Source organism: Sporobolomyces koalae, assembly GCF_050403365.1.
Source record: "Sporobolomyces koalae JCM15063 DNA, S_koalae_JCM15063T_v1_ctg20, whole genome shotgun sequence".
In the NCBI taxonomy this organism is placed as follows: Eukaryota; Fungi; Basidiomycota; class Microbotryomycetes; order Sporidiobolales; family Sporidiobolaceae; genus Sporobolomyces; species Sporobolomyces koalae.
This window is the reverse complement of record NW_027481751.1, coordinates 89,608-107,813: the sequence shown is the minus strand read 5'-3', so window position 1 is coordinate 107,813 and position 18,206 is coordinate 89,608. Positions and strand designations below refer to the sequence as shown.

General features: G+C 55.1%; 9 protein-coding genes across 9 annotated transcripts; 3 read left to right on the top strand and 6 right to left on the bottom strand.

Moving 5' to 3' along the window:
- Positions 1-709: 709 nt before the first annotated feature.
- JCM15063_001909 (uncharacterized protein) lies at positions 710-3,716 on the bottom strand (the record flags this gene model as incomplete). Its single annotated transcript, XM_076679161.1, has 10 exons — positions 710-1,140; positions 1,210-1,542; positions 1,612-1,746; positions 1,821-1,997; positions 2,062-2,664; positions 2,740-2,964; positions 3,030-3,203; positions 3,287-3,418; positions 3,487-3,630; positions 3,698-3,716. 10 exons carry the CDS (start codon positions 3,714-3,716, stop codon positions 710-712), a joined length of 2,373 nt encoding a protein of 790 aa, XP_076533685.1.
- A 277-nt stretch (positions 3,717-3,993) lies between these two features.
- Positions 3,994-6,323, top strand: JCM15063_001908 (uncharacterized protein; the record flags this gene model as incomplete). The annotated part of the gene is made up of 7 exons (XM_076679160.1): positions 3,994-4,022; positions 4,086-4,425; positions 4,515-4,985; positions 5,047-5,586; positions 5,678-5,688; positions 5,767-6,158; positions 6,229-6,323. 7 exons carry the CDS (start codon positions 3,994-3,996, stop codon positions 6,321-6,323), a joined length of 1,878 nt encoding a protein of 625 aa, XP_076533684.1.
- Positions 6,324-6,394: 71 nt separating this feature from the next.
- On the bottom strand, positions 6,395-7,578 carry ARG82 (inositol polyphosphate multikinase; the record flags this gene model as incomplete). Its single annotated transcript, XM_076679159.1, has 3 exons — positions 6,395-6,991; positions 7,066-7,242; positions 7,333-7,578. 3 exons carry the CDS (start codon positions 7,576-7,578, stop codon positions 6,395-6,397), a joined length of 1,020 nt encoding a protein of 339 aa, XP_076533683.1.
- A 201-nt stretch (positions 7,579-7,779) lies between these two features.
- On the bottom strand, positions 7,780-9,077 carry JCM15063_001906 (nuclear speckle splicing regulatory family 1 protein; the record flags this gene model as incomplete). The annotated part of the gene is made up of 2 exons (XM_076679158.1): positions 7,780-8,444; positions 8,525-9,077. 2 exons carry the CDS (start codon positions 9,075-9,077, stop codon positions 7,780-7,782), a joined length of 1,218 nt encoding a protein of 405 aa, XP_076533682.1.
- A 109-nt stretch (positions 9,078-9,186) lies between these two features.
- Positions 9,187-10,188, top strand: JCM15063_001905 (uncharacterized protein; the record flags this gene model as incomplete). The annotated part of the gene is made up of 3 exons (XM_076679157.1): positions 9,187-9,277; positions 9,352-9,465; positions 9,530-10,188. The coding sequence occupies 3 exons, from the start codon at positions 9,187-9,189 to the stop codon at positions 10,186-10,188; spliced, it is 864 nt and encodes a 287-aa protein (XP_076533681.1).
- Positions 10,189-10,282: 94 nt separating this feature from the next.
- On the bottom strand, positions 10,283-11,472 carry JCM15063_001904 (uncharacterized protein; the record flags this gene model as incomplete). The annotated part of the gene is made up of 5 exons (XM_076679156.1): positions 10,283-10,460; positions 10,534-10,623; positions 10,689-11,010; positions 11,092-11,252; positions 11,324-11,472. 5 exons carry the CDS (start codon positions 11,470-11,472, stop codon positions 10,283-10,285), a joined length of 900 nt encoding a protein of 299 aa, XP_076533680.1.
- Positions 11,473-11,827: 355 nt separating this feature from the next.
- On the bottom strand, positions 11,828-13,511 carry JCM15063_001903 (TVP38/TMEM64 family protein; the record flags this gene model as incomplete). The annotated part of the gene is made up of 6 exons (XM_076679155.1): positions 11,828-12,409; positions 12,480-12,561; positions 12,630-12,791; positions 12,859-13,091; positions 13,168-13,244; positions 13,382-13,511. 6 exons carry the CDS (start codon positions 13,509-13,511, stop codon positions 11,828-11,830), a joined length of 1,266 nt encoding a protein of 421 aa, XP_076533679.1.
- Positions 13,512-14,646: 1,135 nt separating this feature from the next.
- On the bottom strand, positions 14,647-16,569 carry JCM15063_001902 (uncharacterized protein; the record flags this gene model as incomplete). The annotated part of the gene is made up of 2 exons (XM_076679154.1): positions 14,647-15,769; positions 15,830-16,569. 2 exons carry the CDS (start codon positions 16,567-16,569, stop codon positions 14,647-14,649), a joined length of 1,863 nt encoding a protein of 620 aa, XP_076533678.1.
- A 738-nt stretch (positions 16,570-17,307) lies between these two features.
- Positions 17,308-18,156, top strand: CBC2 (nuclear cap-binding protein subunit CBC2; the record flags this gene model as incomplete). The annotated part of the gene is made up of 5 exons (XM_076679153.1): positions 17,308-17,435; positions 17,497-17,613; positions 17,679-17,848; positions 17,910-18,061; positions 18,124-18,156. The coding sequence occupies 5 exons, from the start codon at positions 17,308-17,310 to the stop codon at positions 18,154-18,156; spliced, it is 600 nt and encodes a 199-aa protein (XP_076533677.1).
- Positions 18,157-18,206: the final 50 nt, after the last annotated feature.

The following is an 18,206-nucleotide window of genomic DNA, read 5'->3' as shown; positions in this document are numbered from 1 at the left end:
CGCCGATTTCTTCAAGATCAGCATTTTCTAGCAGACGACTTTGTGAAAGTCGTTCCGTCCATCCTTGATCACCTCGCTATCAACTCAGTCGATACTCATGTCGTAGAGGCTTGTAACGAAGTCAAGAGGCTGATGGTGAGCTTTCTTCCAATACGAGTTCAAGCAAAACTAAATGTATGTACGACATCCAGTGGCGGGTCAACATGTCTGGTCAACCGGTTCAAGGACCTGAGGTGGAGGGAAAGCTCAAGCGCAAACGTGCGGATGCCACGAGCCCCCGCCCAAGCCCGAACCCCCGTCCGAACCCGACCTTTGATCCTTGCGCTCGTCGCGAGCTGAAGTAGGTCCGTCGAATCGAGGAGCGTCTGCCTGCCCTTTTCTTTGTTGTATTCGTAGATTTCAGTTTTCCCGGAATGGAATCGAGTCAGCAGGTTCTGCCTCGGCACAATCGGATTGCAGGTCGACTCGCTCTACAGTACTCGAGCTGGATGAACTGCCACTGTGTTTCTTCGGACTTCAGCTATTGGCTCCGCGAAATTGCCTTCCTTGCAATTCCTTGGTCTTTCGAGCGATAGTATTGCAGAGACCTCCACGAGTTTAGTCTTTGAATTATCCGAAGATCGTGTTCATCCCAGAATCGTCTCACATCGTTTCAGACGATTCGTGACTGAGCACACGATTCGTGACTGAGCACACGATTCGTGACTGATCACTCGTCGACGATTTTTGCCAGTACACCGAACCCTGCTCGAACCTGATCCCGTTCGATCCCTTGCTTCTGCTGTATCACTTGCTGTATCCGTCCGCTCAGAGCTCGCAGTCGGTGTTTCAGTTCCACCTTTTCTCGCTGGGATCGATCTCCAGCGTTCTTGAGAGTCGTGACGAGCAATGTGCATACGTTCGATATCATCTCGGGTCGAACACCCGGAATCGCTGGGGTATCTACGCTCGCGAGAACGCAGAGCATGTCGAAAGCTGTAGGAGGATCTCCATTGGAGGGTTCGGATGATGTTGTCAAAGGTGCCGAATCGCGTGTCGCGAGTGTAACGGAAGACTCGTTTTCTTGTGTTGATGTCTCGGCTGCGGGAGAAGGTGACGGCGCAAGAGGAGCTGACAGCAGGGAGGAAAGGACATTCGAAGCTGAATCCCACGCAACAGTCAGTTTGCTAGTCGGATTTTGCGAATCGAAGAATAATTGGCTCTTCGTACCTCCAATCTCGCCTCCGCTCGTCGAGAGCAAGCTCAGCGCCACGATTCCTTCGTTCACGAGCACTGGGTATTTCCCGCTCAACCTTACTTGCTCGCTCACGGCCTCAACGATCTCTGCATTCCCGGCAATCGACTCTTTCGCCAACTGAATCGCTTGTGATTCTGTTGGGCCCGTAGATGACGCCGAGAAGAACGTTCGGATGAGGTTGATCAGGATCCGGGTCGATTCCGAGCGCAGCTGCAATTCGTCTGTGCGCTTTATCAGAGCAAGAATACGGTCAAGTGGTGATGAGTCGGAGTTTGTCGGAGAGAGGGCATCGAGGGAGTTCGGAACTGCGGATTTCATCCATGCGTTAGCTCTCCAGAAATCATTTTCGGCGGAAGAGGCCCAATGTAGCTCACCGTCAAGGTTCGTGAGGTGCTTGAGCAAACCGACAACGCTCATCTGCAGGGGTTTCACAATGTCGACCGAAGGTTCAAGCAGTCTCGAGATCGTCGCGACTATCCGGGTCTTGGAGACTATCGGCCGGTTCTTGACTAACCGCCGTTAAAGTCCAGTCGTCAGATCTTTATCCAAGGTCGAGTCCGACACAATTGCTTGTTGGACTTACGTGGAATAGCCAGATGTCTCATCAAGCTCACGACGCCGTACAAGATCTGCGTATTCTCCCTCGCTTTACTGTCCTCGCCCGCTGTCGATCTGAATGCGAGAGGAACCCTGCGCTCGATGATCTCTGATAGCATGCCAACCAATGCGTAGTCGTGTACGAGACTTTCGGTAGACGCGTCTGCAGAGCGATCTCGTTAGTCGGCACGATCTTGCACGGACGAGAAGGAGAAGTCTCGACTTACCAGATCGCCCCAGACCAGCCAGCATATGGCTTGCGCAGACCGTGAGATCCTCCCGATCGTTCTTGCCGTCGCTGAGCCACTTGACCAGCTTTTCAATCAACCAATTCTTCGGTTGCCCGTCTTCCGTGCCAGTGGTCCACTTCCACACCTCCTGCATGACCAGATCGTCATTCGTACATTCGACAATCGCTCGAATGGTCGCAGCTTTGACCGTTTCGATCGTCTTCTGTAACCGTTGCCGCTCGGACCCGTCTCGAGTTGGCCAGGTATGCGGTGGTTCAGCGAGCTCGACGAAATCAAGAAGTTGGTAGAGTAACGACGAAGATGGAGAGGGTGCATCCGACTGGTACGTAGCGAGCGCGATGGTTTGTTTCGGAATAGGGTGGTCGAGAGCCAGTCCCTCCAACAACGAAGCAGCAACCGAGAGCATCTCGATCGAAGTGTCGAGCTCAGAATCCTCCTCTTCTTCATCGCTCTCGGTAGTTACCGACAATCGGGATAGCTGTTCCGAGCTAGAGATCGAGGTCGTCCTAGATTCGGGCAGGGACAAGAGGATCGAAGCCAAGATAGGGATTCCGTCTTGCGCCGGAAATTGCGAGTTGTCTACTCGCCATGTCGATATGCTTGATCAGGATTCACATGCGCAGGTGCGGTATGTTCGGGCGAATTTGGACGGACCTTCGGAGAGAACGTCTTCGAGAATGTTCATTGTCCAGCTGGCAATCTGCTCCCCAATAGCCAGTCTCTCTTGCCATTCCTCTACGTCCATCGCGACTGGAACCGTTGCGTAATGCATACCGACAACATAAACCGGTTCCGCCGTGCGCGAATCTGGTCGATTATCGACGAGCGAGAGCAGTGACCGTACAGATTCAGGCTTGGCGACTTCTCTTCGGATAGGGTCTGGAAATATTACGTTGAGAATCAGTGCAGCTCAGAGTCGTAGACCGAGTGAGAGGGATTCTTACCGAATTTGAGCGAAGAGTTCAGGGTTGCTCCGGTGGATGCTCTCAGCAACTTGAGCTCGTCGATCGTCAGTCGTCGCCTATGGGGCACTGCTGCGTCTGCTTGAGTTGTGCGCGCCACTAACGCGGCAATCAGGAGCGGGATGTTGGCGTCAAGAACGAGTTGTCGATTCTCGTCTGAAAGCGGGCGGGATATCAGATCAGGTCGCCTTTCAGAGGAAGCCGCCAGGGACCAAGGAACAAGGGTTTCGGTGACGAACCATGATCGAAACAAGCGTTCCCAACGACGCGGCACAGCTCTGTCTGCAGTTTGACGCTTGTTGCGCGCTCGAGCAGGCTCGCAACCGCTGCGATCGCTCCCGTGCCGACTCCTAGCTCAGTCCTCAGGGCATCTAGCGAACGGACAAAGTCGATAAGGAGCACTGTAACGAAAGCTACAGAAGCGAATGGAGGCGCTCACGGTTCTTCAATCCATCGGCGATCGCCTTCGCCGAGCTCGCTGCTGGTCCCTCGTCTTCTGCGCTCCAGGTCTGCCGACTTGCGAAGTCGACAAGCGATCGAGCGGCGTGGGAGAGAGCCGACGGGAGCGAGCGAGGCGGTGAAGCTGATCAAGCGAACGCGAGTGTGAGCGGGCTGCGTGCGAGACGAGCAGGGAAGTAAGCTGAGCTCACAGCTACCGTCGTCCGCCATGCTCGCAAATGACGATACTGTGACAGGGGATAAAGGCTGATGTTGAGCGAAGAAGGACACGGCGACACGTGTCAATACACCTCGCCCCTTTGCTTAGCCTGCGGAACGCATTTGCTACGCCATGTGTCACACAGCTTATCTCTATAGACGAAGCAGAGCAAGCAGGAAAAGATGCGACATGAGCCCCTGTTTGCCAATGATGTTGCTTTCGCAACTCCGGGTCGCGACTTTCTAGCCGGTTGCGACGCCTTGATCCCTCGCCGCTCCACGCAAGGCAATGGCACCGAGTCCAAGGAGGGACAGACTGTGATATGATCTGTTATTGCCCTCTACTACAGCTCGGGCGAGCTGACTATTGTGCTCGCTTAGACTTTCTCCCAGCGCCCTCAACTCGCCTCGACCAACAGACTCGGACTACCCACCGCACGTGTCATCGCAGTCATCGAGCTACTCGAGAAGGGCGTCAGCTACGACTATTCCCATCTCAGAATTGTCGAGCCGCCGGCCTTCGTTCAACACTTTCGACGATCCGAATTCGGCATACAACTCGCCTGCAGCGGCTCCACTTCTGGGAGGCGCAGCGAGAACGTCAACGACAAGGCAGGCCAGCCCGAGATGGAGTAAACCGACAGATTGGAGGCGGTTGACATGGATCAAAGTAGTCTTCTGGGTCACTCCGTTCACGGTCCTGCTTGTCGTCTTGCTTCACGTGCGTACCTCGCTGAGTCTGCAACCCCAAGCTACATACTAAAATGAGAATTCCGCACGCAGCATCGCTCTCCCTGGCGTCCATCTCAGGAGAGCGTCGCGAAACTTCGCCAGCAGATCAATGCAATCCTGCGCGCTTCGTCCTCGCCATCCTATTCGTGCCCGTCTCCTCTTCTGGGTCGCACAAACGCGACCATCTCGGATCTCGACATGGCTGCGTTCACCCCGTTCACCACGATCGAGACGAACCATTCGGCGTTCTCGATCGCGTTGTCGTACTCGACCACAAGGTGCAACTCGTTCAAGGTCCGGATAGCCCGCAGGAACCCTGTCGTCTGCCTGCGCAACATGGACAGACCCTTCGAGCTGAACGAGGACGATGCAACCGCTGCATGGATCAAATCGCTCGGTCCTGATACGTTTCAGCTTAGGGTTGACGGTGCAGAGCGGTTCGTGGTCGATGAGCCGAGCAGGTACGACCCGGAACGATGCGAGTACTTCTTCGACTTTCCCCTTGTCAATGCGGGTACCGTTTGGTTGAACGGTATTCACTTCTACGAGGTGCGAGTTTAGGCTCGTCTGTGTTGCGATTGCGCATTCTGACAGTCTCGTCTATCGACAGAATTACGATGCTTACGACTCGACCCCTCACCACACTATTGACCGGCGGCTCGTCCCGCTGTTTGCGACGCCACTACAACTCTCGCTCTGCCCGTCTTCCTCGTGCTCTCCTTACGTTCCTCCTCTTCTCGCGTCCCCACCTTCGGCATTTCTCGCCCCGCATGAAAGACTCCATCATCCTCGACTCGAGAGTCTCCCGATATGCGCCGGTCGCGCGCCGATCAAAGGGTCCTACGTTCCTTCCGCCCTCCCATCGTTCCTGTACCCGCCGTTCCAGCTGCCTCAAACCCCAACTCGCCCCTCAGCAGGTCTGTTCCAGTTCGTTCCGAACGGATGTCGTTTCTCTCACGACGGTTTGAGGTTCAGACCGGGACACCACGCAAGTTGTCTCGAACGGGACAATCGAGTCTTGTTCATTGGAGACAGTCACACTCGAGGGTTGTACGATGTCATATTGAAGCGGTTGAACGGGAGTGACGAAATGGCGTTAACGAGTTTCAAGGTCGCGAACAAACGTGCCTCGATCGGCAACTTGCATCTGGTGCGTATCAAAGCCTATTCTACAAGCTCTCGAGAGAGAGAGAGAGAGGATTTTCATCTGATGGCGTCTTCTTGGGTTGGTCCGCGTCCAGGAATTTCTTTGGTGAGACCACCTTAACGCTTGTCCTACTCGAGTTGCTCAAGATGACTTACTCTGCTTTCGCCTCCTCGCACGAAACAGGGACCCATTCTTGGAAGCGTCGTTCGACTGCTCGTACATGTCGCAGTTCACTCACGTCGTCGTCTCGTCCGGATCGCATCAAGCATGTTACCGATGCCCACCCACCACGGCATACGTCGATCATATGAGTTCAATCTTTCACTCGTGGCCCACTTTACACTCTCAATGCGAAGGAACGAGTCACTCGCACCGACCCAATTTCGTGTTTGTGACGAATCCAGCTTGGTACCCACAACGCATCGAAAAGTTCGATTGTCGCACGAGTCAAAGATTGACGAGGTGGAACGAGTTGACGACTCAAGCCGCACTCGAACATGGTTGGGGAGTCGTAGATGCTCAGAGTTACTCGAGAGCGATCGCGATCGATACCAGGATGATTGATGGAGTTCACTGTGAGTTGACATACGAATACTTCTCCGGAGGCAGACCAAGCGGGATTTGATCGATTCGGTTACTTTGCAGACATCAAGACGGATGCGATCGATCCAATGGTCGACGAGTTGATCATGAAACTCGATATCTGTCCCGACACTTATCGCGCATTGATTGTCGGCTAAGAATTGCATTACATTCGTATTCTCATTGTCTGCATCGCATCAGAGTAAACAGCGAGTGGAGAGAATAGTGATCATTGCTTGATCCTTTCTATCAGTCCTTGCAACCCTTTGATCAGGGTTTCAACCCCGAGAACGACTCCCTCATCGTACCCTTGTCCGAGCGTTTGTTTCGTGTGGGCAAAATCGATCATTTTGATCTCAAAGGGTATCAGCGTCTTTTCCAAAGCATTTCCATCCTCGTCAGTCGATTCTGCATCGTCCTCGTCGTCCTCGTCTTCTTCTTCGTCGTCTTCGGGTCGAGCAGCGGCGGCTCTCAAGAGCGATCTTTCTAATTGATCAGGATCGCCTTCGATGATGATCAAGAGGCTCGACCCTCGGATCCGCAATTCGAGCTGTTTGAGTGACTCGACGAGCGACTGCAATCGGCGGACCAGCGTTCTCAGGATGGGCAGGATCAAGTCCGAAGGTGAGGAAGGAGGAAATGTCGCAGGCGATACAGGGGCAGAGGATGAAGAGGCAGACGAGGACGAGGAGCGTTCGGCGGTCGAGAGTGCAGTTAGAGATGGGTAGAAGAACCTCGAGAGGCCCAAGTCGAGCTCTGAAGAGAGAAGAGTCCTGCCGAATGGTTTCGGCGTCTGAACGTATTCGTTACGTTCGTAATCCCACACCTGGAGCGATGGAAAAGTCAGCCCTTTCCGTTCGGCCAGAAGCAGAGGGAGGGAGGGAGAGTGGAAGAACTTGCCTGGAACCCGGTCAAACGCAGTCCCAGCTCTCCACTCGTACTCGTCGCGGCGGCTTTCTCCATCTTGGCGACTTTCTCGGGACTCGACGTGTCGGGATCGTACAGCACCTGACCTAGTTTGACGTCGAGGATGTTGGGTTTCTTGAATCGATGCGTGAGATTTTCCAGCACCAACATCTACGCGCAAGCATTTTAAAATTGTGTGTCAGCAGCTCTGCACACTAGGAGCAGGCTGCAAGGCGGCGAGCGTAGGAAACCCTGACTCACGTCGGCAGGTTGTTCACCTGTTTCAGCTGCTTCACCGTCTACCCTGCCTTGCAGTTTGAGAGTACCATAGAATTCCGGCAGCCATTCTCTGCGGAACTGTCCATTGGCGAGGGTGGGCGCGACCGATTGATAGAATGCGAGTTCGGTTGCGGATGCAGGTTTGATCAGGGTTGAAGATGACAACGGCGAAGACAGGATCGTCGAAGGATGACCGCCGACCTGGTGTACGAACGAGGTACTCGACATACCGATCCGAGTCAGTCGTGAGCAGAAGGGGCGAACGGAGCGAGCGCGCGCAAGTGACGTGAGTGGGGCGCGAGCGTGGCAGGAATCACGTGACGCTTTCTTCGCGCGAACATGCGCAAATTTCGTCAACAGTAATGAATGGCAACAGAGGACAAATCGAGATAGACAAGCAGGTCAAGCAGACAAGGACGAGACCGACGACTACTGCGCCGCCTCGTTCGCTCGTTCCTCCTCGCGCTTCTTCCTGCGCTCCTCGGCCATGCGCTTGAGCATCTCGACCTTGGACTCGTCGTTCCGCCTCTCCTTCTTTTTGGCAACGTTGAGCTCGCGCGCTTCTTCCTGCTCCCGCTTGCGCTTCTTGTCGAGTTCGACCATCTGCCGTTCAATCTCGCGCGACTGTCGCTCCCGCATCTGCCGCTTGCGCTCCTCGGCACTCACTCCCGGATGCAGCAAGCTCTGAGAATCCGTACCGAGCCCTCGCCCGTCCGTCGTCGAGGCCGCCTTTGTCCTCTCGCTGATCGGGACTGAGAATCCTCCTCCTGATGATGCGCCGGGCAGTTGTGGGCCGAGTTTCTTGGGTTTCGAGACAATATTGAGTCCACCCGCCATGAGTTGACGTTTGTCGACAATCTCGCCATCGTCGTTCACTTCGAGCTTCTTGCCGGTCTTTTCCTCAAACTCGCGAGCGATCTCGACTTCTGTCTTTTCTCGCTCGGGTGCTGGTGGTGCCTGCACTGTGAACGACGCCGGCGATGACGAGGGCTTTGCAAGGGTTGCCGCGACGGCCGCTGCGTGGGTAGCCGAGGTCGAATCGAGGTACGATTTGTAAAAGCTCGTCATGCCTCCTTGTTTCCCCGCGTTGAGTTCTATCAAGACGACAGCGATTAGTACATGAGGAAAACCAAGCTCGAACGCAGATCGAAAGCATGAAGAGGTCGAGATTCACCTTCCAAGCGTTTCTCTTCCAATTCGATCTGCCGCAGTTCCTCCTGTTGGCGCAGATACGCCGGGGTGACAAACTGTTCCTTGTCCTGGAACTCGTCGCCTTCGCGCTCGCGCTCTTTCGCAATCATCTTGTCCTCGGCTCGGAGGCGGTCTTGCTTGCGCAATTCGGCCGTCTCCATCAGTTTCGAGATGTACTTGGGTTTGCGATCGGACGATTCGGCCTTGAGTACGGCTTGCGCTTGCTTCTCGCCAAGTTTCATCTGGTCGTACACCTCGTCGTACTCGTACGCGCTCTGATCGAGTTCGAGCTCGCGCGCTTGTTTCTCGCGTTGCGCTTTCGACAGGCGTGCGGTCGATACTCCTCCCGGTCCTGTCCGAGTTGTCCGAGGTGGTGCCAGGTTGCTCTGTTCGTCCTCGTCGTCATCGTCCTGTCCGAACGCGAGCGCGTTCGCTTTGCCCTTGCCTTTCCCTTTCGGATCGAGTTTCGAAGGCTTTGGTGCCACGCGGGGTAACGCAGCTTTGTTGAGTCCGAACGAGAGTTTCGGCGGGTTCATCGTGCAAAGTAGTGATCAAAGTAGTGATGATGAGAGTCGCAGGTGAAGGAACGTCGATCAACTCGAATTTCCTTGACCCTCTACCACACTTCGTGTCTGTCTGGAAGCCATGTCGGAACAGCAACATGTTGCAACCTCGCTGCTGGATCACACTCTGAGAACTGCACCGCTCAAGGTGGTTTACTCGACCGTGACTTTCAGTGAGCCTTGCTTTCACACACTCTCTCGTGATGGTTTGAGGTGCAGTCGCTCACATGTCTGCTCATGTTTCTAGCTGGACTTGGAGGCGTGGTCGGAGCTGCAACAGGAGTGGCAAGAGGAATCGAAGCGATTCCAGCCTCGTTCAGGACAGCACTCAGAACTGGAGTCTTCTCCTTCACCTTTTTCAGTCCGTGAACCTTCAATCCGTCACAGCTGGGATTCCTGATTATTGACCGAAACCGAAACAACAGGTCTCCGAGAATACGGTTGCATTCCGTTGTTGACCCATTTCAACTTTCTCCCGTCCCCTCTGCTTTCCGCTCAAGACCCTTCACTCGCACCACCCTCTCCTCACTTGCACAATTTCCTGCCGACCACTTTGTCTGGAATCCTTTCCGGTACAATCTTTTCCTACTTGTCGAGACCTACCTCGACTCGATTCCCACAACACGTGAGATCGGGTACGACGTTGGGTATTGGATGTCTCGTCGTGCAATCCCTCGTGAACGAACTCGACCTCGTACGGATCAAACTCTTGAACCGTTCCGAACAACAACGAGCATCTGAACCCGTTCCCGATTCAACAACGACGTCGACGAAGGAACGACTCGCATTAGAACCCAGACCTTCGATCCTGTCACCACTACCTCCTGTCGCTCCTTCCGATTCGAGCGTGTTTTCCGATCCGACAACCTTGACATTCTCGGAACGGTCGGATCGCATGTTTGCCAATTTGTGGAACCGGGCGAAATCGACTGCGCAACGGTTATCACCGTTGCAAAAGATCGATGATGGTGAGTTCGAGGACAAGTTGAGGGCTACAAAGGATTCGACCAAGGAAGAACTCGAACAGGTCAGGAGGGAAATCGCAGAGTTGGAACGCCTACAACTGCAGCAGCAACGGAAATGATGGCCACTCAAACAGATTGCACGGCATGACGAGAGTACGCGAGAGAGAGATGACTGCTATGTACGATTTCAGTTGTTTGCGGCTTTTTTCCTTTTTACTCGTCATCGGCGACACCCACAACTTCCTCTCCACCTCCAATTCCGACATCTTCGGGTTTCTTGTTTCCGTCCTCGAGGTCGGCCGCCCAGAGAGCCGCACCGGCACACGAAGTGAAGCTGAAGAAAGGACCCAGCAACGGGATCAGGTTCAACAACAGGGATGCGGCACCGAATCTGAAAGAGAGAATAGAGAATCGAATTGTCAGCAAACAAGCACAACGAGGAATCTCGGTACGGCAATGCTTACGCAGTGTAGGCTCCGCGGCGCTTCTCGACAAATTGTTTGCGAGCGGTAGGCGACAGGTTCTTGAGCTCAAAGTACCTCGAGTGCGCTGCCCTACAAATTTAAAATTTGCTACAATCAGCTTGCGCTCTTTAGAACTTACAAAGATTCAAGCTCACGGTCCAGCTTTGAGTCCGTTGATACCGAGGAACACGGCAGTACCGACACCGGGTACCAAGTTCAACGGCAGCGTGATCAAGTATCTGATGATACCGTCAGCCGACAATCTCTTGACCGGCTTCAACAAGCTCTTGCCGAGCTGAACGCCTCCTGAAGACCTCGACACTTGACGTCCCTTCTCGACGAGCTGACTGTGACCGCGCTGGATCAGGATCGCGTCAAAGATGCGTTCATTGAGTTGCGGCGAGATGAGCGAGCGCAGGACGATTTGCAGGATAAAATACGACTCGGCGAGCACGACGGGGACCGCCACGACGAATGCTACAATCAAAGATGACGAACAGTCAGTGCTCGAACGAGGCGTGGTCGAGGGCAGTGTGGCCAAGGGAGATCCGGACGTACCGAGAGGACCGGTCAAAATGGAGAACAAGGCGACTTGGGGGAAGTACGCAAAGACGAACATGCTCAGCACAGTGATTGAACTGATTCCGAGCGTCCTCATCAACAGGGGCGTGAGCGATTGAGCGAGTTTCGGGTGTTGCAGGATGTAGAAGATTCCTTTGCTATGGTTGCGTGCCCTGGCAGGTCAGTTCGCCGCTCACAAGACAATTCAGGATAGCTACTGAGGCCTCACATGGGGTAGAGGTATGCGGTCGATTGGACGGCAGCTGCGCCGATCTGCCCGAGCGATTTCGCATCCTCCTTGGCGGTCGCGAGTCCCTTCTGGACTTGGCGTTGTACGAGACCAGCCTTGTCTTTAGCTTGTGTTGAAGAAGATGACATTTTGTAGTTTAGTGAAGGAGAGTAGAGGAGCAGGAGGAGCAAAGAGCGGGGGAAATAACCAAGGATGTCTATGCGATGACGTCAATCGTTGCGATCGAATTTCGGCCCGCTACAGCGTGCTTTTTACACAACATTGACGGTTCGACGTCCAGCGTCCATCGAAAGGTGAACGAGACTCTCTTCTACAAAGCGTGACGAGGAAAAGGGAACTAAGGGAATCGGAGGAACGGTTCGAACAAGCGAAAGATGAGGCGGAGCGAGAGACAAGGGACTAGGTGTTTTAGGACAGCGTAGAGAGTACAAGTGAGTAAGAAAGAACAGTGTCCATATCATATGGCACACGACAGGGAGAGTGCTATCTCGTCGAGCCTATCGAGCCATAAGCTGTCGGTGCGCCGTATTCGTCCAGTCGTGGCTGCGGCTGACCTTGGTAGTGAATCGTGTCTCCTGGCCGCTGAGACTGAGTCTCCACCTCGCTCGCGCTTGCTAGCGGCAAATGCGAGTAGCTGACATCGTTTGTATCATACGCCTGCGCGAGCTGGTTCTGCCTCGAATCGGCTCCAGATCCAGAAAGCGGGATCGTATAAGTCGATGCGGCTGGGTCTGCGAAAGGCCCTTCCTTGTTGAAGCTCGAAGTTGTACGAGTCATGGGGATACGGTTCGTCGAGTTCTGGTATACCCCTCCGTACGGCAGATCTCCGCCGCTGTTGTGCGAGCCGTAATATCCTGGCCCGGCTTCTCCCTCCATCGTCGCCTCGACGAGGTTGGTCGGGTGTGCTTGGTCGTCCGATGTCTCGCCGTCCTTGGTCTTTCGCAAGTCGGCTTCGCGTTGCAGTTCGGGATAGTAGCGTCGTGCACGCATGTAGATCGAGTAGAGAGCCAAAATTGACATGAGAGCAGTGACGAAGAAGACTGTGAGGGAGATTGCCCGAGATTCCTGTCAGGCGCAGTAAATTGTTTGGTTAGAATCTGTCTGAAACGCTTTGAAAAGAGTTTGATGCCGTTACCTTTTGGGCCCCGCCATTTCCAGTCTCTCCAAACAACTCTCCGAGCCAAACAACAGCAAGTTGTTTCGGGAGAGAGATGATGCTGCACTCGACTGGGCGTGATGAGTAGCTGACACGATACTGATGAGGGTTATGGACAGACCAACTTACACAGCGATCGAATATTTCCACCAGCTCATGCCCGAGCAACTCTGGATCGCAGTCACGACGTGACCGGGAATGATGGAAAATCGCACGACCGAAATCATGACAATCGATCCATCGCGTTGCATCCTTGCGAGGCAGGCGTAGAATATGCTCTTTTGCTCGACTCTGTAGCGCGAAATGTTCATGAGAAACGGATATCCTGGCTGCAAGGGAGATGAGGACAAAAACGAACTCTTGCGCCTTCTTGGTCAGAAGATACTTGAACAGGAAGAAACAGAGCATCTCTCCGATGAAAGTGCCGACGCAGGCGATCGCGAAACCGATCCAGACCCCCCAAATCAGACCGACGACTAGGAGAACGATTTCGTGACCTCCCAGTGGAGGGAATGATAGGATGATGAGGACGAGAACTGGGTAGATGTACGAGACCGGGAAGTTGACAATGTCTTCCTTATGCGGTTCAAACTAGGTTCCGGGGAAGCAGTCACGGGTCAGTCGGTGTGAGACGGGCCGTGATGAGGAAAGGGGGACGTCTGCTTGCCTTCCGGACAATCGTATCACGGTAGTGCGCGATGAGACCGATTGCCACACATCCGAGGATTGTCACAAACCACCAGACTAGTCGCGAGACGTGCGCCAAGGCAGACCAAGGACGGGAACAGAGCGGAGCGGGTGTGGGGGTACAGACGATGCGAAGCGAGATCAGCATTGGCAATAGGGATACGCGCTGCATTCGCGATATATAGCAGACTCACTCCAGTACTTGCGCCTGCACGAGTTTCGAGCCGACTTCTTCCAGTCATGCGTCTTGGTGAAATGGACGATCTCTCTCCATGCCTCCTTCGCCTCGTGACATTCTTGGCGGAACCAATTCCCAAGGCCCATCGTGACGTCGCTTGATCAGCAAGAATCGGCACGGCGCGCAGTGATGAAGGGCGGACAAGAGAACGCGGGGTGGGCTCGCGATGAAGGAGCGAGGCGGCGTGGTCAACAGTCAAGTTGGACGGCGATTTGAAGCTTGAGCCGGTCCTGCAGAATACTGTTGCCGAGCTTCGCGTCCGAGAGCCGTGAGCGGTCGTTAGAGATGGAGCAAAGGGGCGAGTGAACGAGTGCGCAGCTGTGCATCGCCACGCCATTTCAGCACTGCGACCTCGAATTCTCGAAACGGTACCGCAATCTGTTTTTCCTGGGGAAAGCAGTCTTCGAGTAGTAGTGATCAATGCTCCATACTTCGGACCGCGAGGGTAACGAGGCATTGCTGCGCTTCGACCTCGGATGCCTTCACCTCTGCCGTTGCTTGTCTTCGTCCTTCAAATTCAACGATACATTCATGACAGACGAGATTGGCTCGCACTGCTCTGTCAATCAAGGGTGATCAAGCGAATCAAACTCAGTCAAATGCGCGCTTTGGACCGCGATCCTGAACTTCCAAGCTCGCGCTTCGCTTTGACACCACAACACGTTCGCGCGATAGACCCGGGCCCGCTTTGACAGAAAGCTCCTCATTATGTCGGCCTACACGACTGTGAAGATGGGTGATAAAGTTCGGATTTTCAGGCGATTCCTTCGATTCTTTTCCACCCTTGCGCAGGCGGCTCAAGCGCAACAAGCAGTGGAAACGTCTCGCTGCGCTGTTCCGGCTCGTGCACGGATCATGGAAACAAGGCGTGGTTGAAGTCTGTCTGAGGCGGGAAAAGACTCTCGAGCCAAACCAAGGGTCCGGATCAGATAGGGCTCGTGCTTGACGGCTTCTCTCTCCGGTCTTCTGGGCCGGTATATTGACAGCTCAGAACCGGATGATTGCAAGCCGTACTGGTTGAGTATCATGAGATATAATACTGACATATCCCAGGTTCAGAACCTACCGAGAGATCAATTAACAGAGGAGGTGTATAAGGCGGCGAGGATAAATAGAGCTCAAAGCGCGAAAGGACGATGGGGTATCGAATCAGACAGATACAAACAAGGCACGACAACAGGTATACACAGGAGCCGACGAGAGCCGAGAGAAGGGGTTCCTTTATCTCAACGTGATTTCTTGCTCTAGCTCATCTTCGTCTGCCTCTCTGAGGCTCGGCTCTCGACCACCAAGCCTAGCGGCAGCTTTCGCGAGTCCTTCGAGTCGAACCTCGCTGGGCCAGATCCCATCGACCGGCTGACGTATCCCCTCTTCCGCATCGTCGTCTGCCTGTTGTCCTTGTTGCCGCCGGAGGTTTCTCAGGAGCTGCAACTGCGAAGGCTGGAAAAAAGTCGACGTCGATGAAGGGGAAGGGATCGATGATCGTCGTGAGTAGATCGACTCCGTTTCGTTGTACGACGAAGGCGGCGCGCAGTGCGAGAGATTCGGCGATGACAATGCGGATGGGGGCAGAGTCGAACGTCGACGTCCAGTTCGAGATTCAGCCACACGGACCGAAGGCGGCGGAGACGGAGAAGCCCCGTGGGTATGATCGGGCGGCGTCGCAAGAATGTGTTGCCATTCGCTCGAAGAGTACAGTCCGGAAAGCGGCGGCGTCGAGAACGGGTTCTGGCCGATCGCAGACGCAGGCGTCGAAGGGAATGACGAAGGTGTCGTCGGGAACGTGAGGGGCGTGAGGATGTTGCGTCGAGCGGGAGTATCGTACTCGGAGGGATGTGAATGAGGATTTGAGCGGAATACGGCAAGATCGCCATCTTCGGGTGGTGGCGAGTAAATGATCGTTGGAGTCCTGGGCATTGCGACAAACTCGGCCTGGGGCGGAGGGACATCCTCGGGAGCTTGGACGATACTCTTCATCGTGTCCCTGCGCCCGATACCAGCGATGTTGTCCTTCGAGCGGGGCTGGTACGGCAGAGTCTGCACGAGGTGAAAGTTGGAATCGTCGCCTTCTGCATCTCCGCGTAGTCGCATCCTCATGCCGCGCTTCTCGTCTTCAAGGACCGAGATTCCGTCCTCGCTCAGGTCGCCATGTGTTGTCGAGCCGCTGAACCAGCTGACCTCGTCATCCTCTTTCTCGCGCTTCTGGTATCCGATGCCTCGGTCTCCAGTTTGCCCGGGCTTCCAGTTGTCGGCTTTGCTTGGCTCCTTCTCTCGGTTCTTGAATTTGCGAATGAATTTTGGAACGAATACCAACGTGAGCAAGATGATCACAAGGGCGCCAAGACTGTTGCAAGAGCACAGGAATCAGCTATGTAAGGGAGCGAGCTCGATCTTCAGACCTTACGCGATACCGGTGATCTGGGCCGAATCGCGGCCTCGCTTCTCCGACGGCGTCAGCGCCGGGTTCACGGTTCCAGTTGGGCTGAGCGCTCCGTCGGAAGCTTGAGCACCCTTGGTCCTTGTTGCAGTGACGAAGCCCTGACTCGCGCTCGGCGTGAGTAGCACTGGCTGAGGCGCGAGCGCGATCGTTGTCGTTGAGCCATCTGGCAGGGTCGTCGGAGCCAAGATCGACACGATCTCGACAGGGGAAGAAGCGCCGAGAGCAGTCGCGTCGCCAGCGCCGGTGGGAGAGACGATGTTGTTGACCCCCGCGAGCGGCGAGGAAGCGGCTGCAGGCGAGTTTGGACCAGCCGTGGTCGTCGGCTGGGAAGGGTTGTCGCTCGCAGCCGGTGCAGGAGAAGGGGAAGGACTCGGCGAGGCGTCCTGTGGGGACGGGTCAGGTTGACTTGGACGCGTCGCCGTCGTCGTGTGTGGAATCGCAGCCGGTGTGGTCGGTCGAGCAGGGGCCGGAGGCGAAGTCGTCACCGCGGGAGGGTTACTGGTCGTCGGGGGCGCGTTGGGCGTCGTTGGAGGATCTTGCGACGTGACTGTGAATCGCGGCGGCTGAGTGGTCGTGACCTCCGAGTCGTCCCCTTCGCCAGCTGCTCCAGGCAGTGGACGCTTCGGCGGAGTCGAGGGACTCGAGCTAGCAGGAGTCGATGGCGGCGAGTCGGTAGGCGCGGGTTCCTCACCTGCGGAGGACATGGCTTGAGGTGGTTCTGTGAGTACGGCAGCGTGGGTCTCGAAAGGGAGCAAAGGAGGGGAGAGAGGCTGTTGCGCCTGTTAGGCTCCGCGTCTGCCCTGGTCCAGCGACGCGTCGATCGTCTACATTCTCTGACCGACATGTTCGAGGGGGTCTGCGAGATCGCGGGAAAAGATTCGAACGAAGACTGCACGGAGGTATGGACACGCGGCGAGCAAGCGCATGAATTAAGCTTGTCCCCCTTTCCTCGATCGCCTTCGCAGGACGATCCCGAATTTCAGTATCGTCAGTGCTGCTCAGGTGTACCAGGAAAGGTTTGAGCGCTTACCTCTGGCTGGTGCCGGAGGAAACCTCACCCAGATTGATGCGAGAAGCTTAAGGCCGTCGTTTCAGTCTTTCCATTCCGCTCCTGCCAATGACCACGCTACGCAAAGCTTGTCAAGTCCAGCTGCTGCACTAGCCTGACCGGGTCCCCAGCGTATCTTAAGCGCAGCCTGATGATCAAGTCCAGAACAAAGTTTCGCGAGGTGACAGAAGGTCGAGGGCTGGCATTGATGAGTCCCTACAAACGAGAACAGTCAGAGACACGGACAGTGATCAGCAGCTGCTAGCCAGACTGGCAGGCAGGCGGCGGGAGAGGGAGAGACTGCGATCGAGTTAACCGAAACGCTTCATCTGCTTCCTCCAAGTACTCTGCCACCACCCGCCTGAACGCCTGACGAGCAAGTCCGTAACTCGAGATGGCCACGATCACTCTCGCCTCGCTGTCGTCCTACTCGTCCTACCGGGATTCCCGCTCCCCGCTCTCGGTTGCGGTCCAGCATGCGAATCTCGCCCTGTCCTCGACCGTTTACGTCGGGAACCTGTCGTGAGTGTCGAAGATCTTCGTCCTATTAGACTCGGAGCTGATAGCCGGAATCGGACTCGAGGTTCTTCACCACTGAGGAGCAAATCTACGAATTGTTCAGCCGAGTAGGCGAGATCAAGCGTATCATTATGGGACTCGACCGCAACCAGAAGACACCGTGTGGATTCTGCTTCGTCGAGCACGTCGTCCGCTGTCGTTCAAGTCCCCGTACGGTATTTGTTGAGCGATATTTCCTTCTCGCAGGTTCTTCCAACACGATCACGCCCTGGCTTCCTTGCGTTACATTTCCGGCACGAAACTCGATGAGCGGATCATTCGCGCTGATTTGGATCCGGGATACCTCGAGAACCGTCAGTACGGACGAGGCAAGTCGGGAGGACAAGTGCGAGACGAGTACCGCGAAGACTGGGATGGTCAGTCCCGCATCATTCACCTCACTATATTCGACTGTCCACTCACGCCGGTTCGCTACAGCTGGTCGAGGAGGGTGGGGGCATCTCAAAACCCGGGAAGAAATGGAAGACGTCGAACGCGGTCGACAACGCGAACAGGACGAGCTGTATCGGGACGACCACGAGGGAGGTCGACGACCAGACGTGCCCACGGGTGACCGAGTCCAGGATGACGTAAGTTCTCTCCTTCCTCATGTCCTTACAAAAATCGACTCTGACTCTAGATGGATGGACAGAATCCTCGTTTCCGGGACGAGCGTGAAGATTGAGTGTTCTGTCCTACTTGCAGTCTGCGCAATACAGTCATTGTTGTAACATG